Here is a 5,262-nt window from a genome sequence, read left to right as displayed (position 1 = left end):
TCTGTAAAATGCTAAATCCCCCCTGGGAACAAATAAAGATCTGTGTATCTATCTATCTAAATCATTTTCAGAGGTTGTGTCCTTTAGGACATCGGGGGTGAAACATGTCAAATGTCCATTATAATCGAGAATATTTAGACTTTAATCATTTAAACTGAAGCACACATTTCAATATTTCAATATCTGACGTAACTTTTCTTGTTTATTGTGCACTTCTACCACATGAAATAAATCATTACATTTGTTATGAACACCCTGAATGAGGGCGACCTACTCTCGTTTGGGCTGTATTTATGTATTGCTGTAAAATGATTTTTCATTCTTTCTTTTCCCAGTCTCAAGGTATTTGAACTGCTATAGACTGACCGATAGAAATATGCACAAGTATAATGCATTCCGTAGTTATACGAAAAATAAGACAACATACCTGAACATTTACGCGAAACACACAGAGTAAAGCCGTCTGAATTTAATTAATTGGTCAATCTCTTGTTAGGCAAGTGAAAAAAGAGCGTAGGAACCATAAAACAATTGTCGTATGTTGCCGGAGGAAGCATTATCTGTGCAACACTAATGGCATGTGTGACTCTTGCCCGCCCTTGGGAGTATCAAAGATGGCGGCGTCTTTGTTGCACTGTGCGCGACGAGCCTCAGTTTTGAAGATTCGATGTGTCTTTCGAGTAAGGCATGGAGACTAATGAAATGTCGTCGTCATGTATGTTAGCGTCCCAAGGGAACGCACTGTCATATAACTTTGGTTTAACTAAAATGCGTTTTTTTTGGTCAAACGATACGCAAAGAAATTGCGCTTATTATTACACGTTAGACGTCACTGATAACAGTTTTGTGGACAGTCGTGCTTTTCTCAGACAGTTTTAAAGGCTGCCGCCCTCTCATTACTTTTTGTACCCAATGAGCAAATAGCATGAGAGACTGACTGGTTGAGCCTCCAGTCGGATCCGCGCGTCTGCGTAGTGGGCGTTGTAGGTTTTGATTTCTTCGTCGATTAGATAGATAGATAGATAGATAGATAGACAGTCTTCGGCTCTGGAGTGGTGTTTTGTACTCAGGATTTTCTGTTAGGCCACGCGCTGCAAGTTCGATTTTATTAATGTTAATTCAGCGAAATCGTATATGACGTATGCGAGTCCGCTTGCATGTAATGAATGTCAAAGCAGTAGTATGCAATTTGTGATGAGTTCTGAGGCATCGCATTTATATTATGATTAATGATTCCTGTATTGACGACAGTGGACTGTTAAAACCAACAGAATTCAAATTGTAACAATTTTGGCACTGCTATCTTCTGCCGAAATTACTGTATTAGGTGAGAAGTTGCAGCTATTTAACTGTTACTGTCACTAGAGCGCCATCTAGGGATATGTTATTCGTACTGATCAAGGCCATAGTATTTTTCTTTTTTGCTATTGTTACGTAGGACAAGGATTGGCTCCAGCAGACCCCCGTGACCCTGTTAGGATATAGCGGGTTGGATTACGGATCGATAGATTGACACGTTTATATGTTTGTAAGGTCATAACTGTCACGCGTTGAGAGTACTCAGTGAAACATTTACTTGCGTGTACTAGTTAACGTATATCATGACACAAGCCTTTGGCGCCATGATTAGTGAGTAGTAAATGCCTTACCTCAAAACCTCTGTCTTCATCATCTGAAAAACCCCGGAGCAAATTATTAGGTACACTTTATTAATACTGGGAAGGGCATCCTCTTGTTCTCAAAACAGCTTAACTTCTTTGTGGCATGGATTCAACAAAATTCCTTTATGATTCTGGTCCAAGTTGACATGATTGATTCGTGTAATTTCTGCAGACTTGTCAGCTGCACATTCATGCTGCGAATCTCCCATCCTACCACATCTCAAAAGCTTGCTGTTGGATTAAGATCTGGTGACTGGCGAACACTGAATTCATTGTCATGTTCATGAATCCAGTTTGAGGCGATTTTTGCATTGTGACATGGTGTATTATCATACTGGAAGTTGCCATTAGGAGATGTGTAAACTGAGGTCACAAAGGGATGCACAGAGGGTTGCCAGATACCATAATAGCCAAAGGAGGACACCAAAGGCAGGACAGTAGGACATGTTGAAAGTTTCAGTCGTGGGATATCCTAACAATGGAGGGTAGGGTTTAGGGTCCCCCTTATGCTTTTGTGCACAAATACATACATTATATCTGTGAGGTGTGGGGTTTATGGTGATGTCTCTCTTGGAGTTTCTAGCGCTGATAGAATGTAAAGTGTTGATGTGAAAATGCCTGCCAGACGGAGGACATGAGGCCAGAACGGAGGAAATGTCATCCATTTGTCAAAAGTCTGAAAGCCCTATATACACATGGTCAGCAACAATACTAAAATAAGCTGTGACATTCAAAAGATGATGGATTGATTTGTATTAACCAACCAAAAGTGTGCCAAAAAAATATTCCCCACACTATTACACTACCACCACCAGCCCAGAGAGTCGACACAAGGCAGGTTGAGTGCATGGATTCATACTGTTGTTGGCAACTTCTGACCCTATCATCTGTGTACTTCAGCAGAAATTGAGATTCATCAGACCAGGGTACATTTTTCCAGCCTTCAACCGTCTCTGCATAAAAAGCATAAAGGAGTTAAACCAGACGTGGTCTTCTGATGTAGCCCATCTACCTCAAGGTTCAATGTGTTGTGTATTCTGAGATGCTTTTCTGCTCACCACATTTGTATGATGTGATTATCTGAATTACCATAGCCTTTCTGTCAGCTTGAACCAGTGTGTCCACTCTCCTCTGACCAACAAGGTATTTCCGTCCACAGAACTGCCACTCACTGGATGTTTCTTTGCACCTTTCTGAGAAAACTATAGTCTAGGGACTGTTGTGTGTGAAAAGCCTGTCTGGCACCAGCTTATCATGTCATGGTTGAAATCACAGAGATCACATTTTCCCCATTCTAGTGTTTGATTTGAACATGAACTGAAGCTCCTTTCTTATATTTGCATGCTTTTGTGCATTGTTCTGCTTCCACAAGAATGCATGGACAAGCAGCTGTACCGAGGTTCCTAATACTTTGCTCAGTGAGTATATTTGTGTTGAATTGATTTGCTTTACTTTTCTGAATAAGCACACATTAAAAAAAACGACAGTCTGAAAATTTCACTTTTGACCCCACGTCAGCAAGCCTTTAATATGAAAGTTAAGAAAACATACTTCATTTTGTTTTTAAGCAGTCACGTGAAATTTACCAGTTCCTAATGATGTGTGGATTAAAGTACCATTAACTTTGATGACCCAGCTCATACATGTTCCATTTTGCTTCCTCATGTGTAGGTCTGTTTCTTCGCCAGTGACACCCATCCGATCCCTGAGCCCAAAATTGCTGCTAAGCACCCTTACAAAGTGGACCTGGAGGCAGGAAAACGCTACTCTTGGTGTGCATGTGGACACAGCATGAAGCAGGTATGAGGAATGGGACATAGTGTAAACCATTGTTTAAATAGGGTTTAGCAGGTGGAGAAGAAGATGACTCCACTTCATTTTTGGACAGGCAATCCTGTCTAAGATTTACATTCGATTCATTTTTTGTTGAATATATGCTTTTTAGGGACACACATCAGTGCACTGTTTTAAACAACCAAATAGAATATGGAGGTACATTCTCAGCCGGCCAGAGCGCATGAAGTCCAGTTTCTGGTGGGATACCTTTTCAGTTCATTTTAAGGCTCTTCCTCTCTGTTTCCTATAGCTGCAGTTATTTCCAGTTTGCTGTAAATGGACAGACTGTTTACTGTCCCAATGACTTTGCATCATTTTAAGAACTACAAAATGTTTTTTTTTCAATTATTTTATATTTTAAAAATGCAGTGCAGTTTCATTGATAGTGATACAGGGTGGGCACTGGCAGGTGAATAACTCACTCATGTTCAACCAGTGAGTTAGTGGGAGAAATTGAACGAGCAGCCTTGTAATTTACAGTTCCTTTTTACAATCAATATAACAGTTTTTATTGGAGTAACTGTGAATCGCTCTACAGATAGTTAGTATTACTTTTGCAGAGACAATCGGAAATTTACATCAATTCAATTAACATATGCTTTTATCCAAATCGACTAACAAAAGAGGTCAACATAATCATGTAAACATCAGGATGTGGGTAATTACAAATATTTGAAGTAAAAGTACATAATGCATTGTGTCCTTTTTATTTCTGCACTGTTAGATGTGCTATCTTGTTTCATTAATGTTTCCAAAAATTCAGCATTTCAAAAAAATCCACTCACCACTTCCATGTAAAATCTGTTAATTGATTAGATGGTGGGTGGTAGATAGTCAGAGAAAGGCTTGTGTTGCCCCTCTTGCAGGGTAGTGCTAAAATAGTTAATAGTAAATGTGAAGCCACATAATTCTGAATGTTTATAATTGTGGATGTATAATAAAAAGAAAAAGTATTTGGAAGATATATAAATTTGTTGATGTGGGATTGGATTTCATTACATTACATTACAGGCACATTTCAAATCGGGGCTTCCATTACTTTTATTTTAGTCATTTTTATTTCATTTCAGGAAATAAGATGTGCAAATTACTGTTTCAAAATGGTAAAATACCAAAGTCAAATTGAAATTGAGAAGGATGGGTGAAACTACCTTCTGAAAATCACTTACACATCTTTTCCTCCTCCTCCCCTCCTAGCCTTTCTGTGATGGGACCCACAAAAAGCAAGCTCCTGGATTATCTCCTGTCCGTTTCACGCTAGATGAAGCCAAGACAGTGTGGCTGTGTGGGTGTAAAAGGACTCAGAATGCACCATACTGCGATGGGACCCACAAGAGTGATTTGGTGCAGAGCAATGAAAGTGGCTTGCCCTGACAAGCCTCCAGGACCAAGCATGCACAGTTATCAATGTTAGAAAGCGTTCCGTTTCAGAAGTATCCATGTACAGTATTCACACATTGCCAACATGTCAAGATTGCTCTGATCTCCATGGTCCCTGCATTTTTTGATTATTGTTTGCACAACTACAGGCACTTTCTTGAATGTTAACGAAATAAAAAAAGGAAATCAGTGTTTCACCATCTGAAAGGTTTGCAAAATGTAAAGGTGCTCTGCAAGAAAAGAAAAAAATGTGATGTGGTGTCTGTGCTAAAAATAGTTCTGCTTGCAAGTTTCCTGTGTCTGATACGTGGTCTCAAGTAATGTCCCTGTATATTGAGTCTGTTGTGCATCTGTTGATAATAAAATCAATTGTTTAAAAACACAA

General features: G+C 39.4%; 1 protein-coding gene across 1 annotated transcript; it reads left to right on the top strand.

The window, feature by feature from the left end:
- Nucleotides 1-554: 554 nt before the first annotated feature.
- Nucleotides 555-5,262, top strand: LOC120517981 (CDGSH iron-sulfur domain-containing protein 3, mitochondrial-like). Its single transcript, XM_039740525.1, has 3 exons — nt 555-680; nt 3,333-3,461; nt 4,695-5,262. The coding sequence occupies exons 1-3, from the start codon at nt 579-581 to the stop codon at nt 4,869-4,871; spliced, it is 408 nt and encodes a 135-aa protein (XP_039596459.1). The 5' UTR covers nt 555-578; the 3' UTR covers nt 4,872-5,262.

Source organism: Polypterus senegalus, chromosome 17, assembly GCF_016835505.1.
Source record: "Polypterus senegalus isolate Bchr_013 chromosome 17, ASM1683550v1, whole genome shotgun sequence".
In the NCBI taxonomy this organism is placed as follows: domain Eukaryota; kingdom Metazoa; phylum Chordata; class Cladistia; order Polypteriformes; family Polypteridae; genus Polypterus; species Polypterus senegalus.
The sequence above is the reverse complement of the archived record's forward strand: the minus strand, read 5'-3'. Positions and strand labels throughout refer to the sequence as shown.

Bases quoted from the DNA above. Each gene is read 5' to 3' on its own strand.
- LOC120517981 (XM_039740525.1), top strand. From the start codon at position 579: ATGTGTGACTCTTGCCCGCCCTTGGGAGTATCAAAGATGGCGGCGTCT. The intron at 681-3,332 runs GTAAGGCATGGA...CCTCATGTGTAG, and splicing joins AGATTCGATGTGTCTTTCGA to GTCTGTTTCTTCGCCAGTGA. The intron at 3,462-4,694 runs GTATGAGGAATG...CTCCCCTCCTAG, and splicing joins GTGGACACAGCATGAAGCAG to CCTTTCTGTGATGGGACCCA.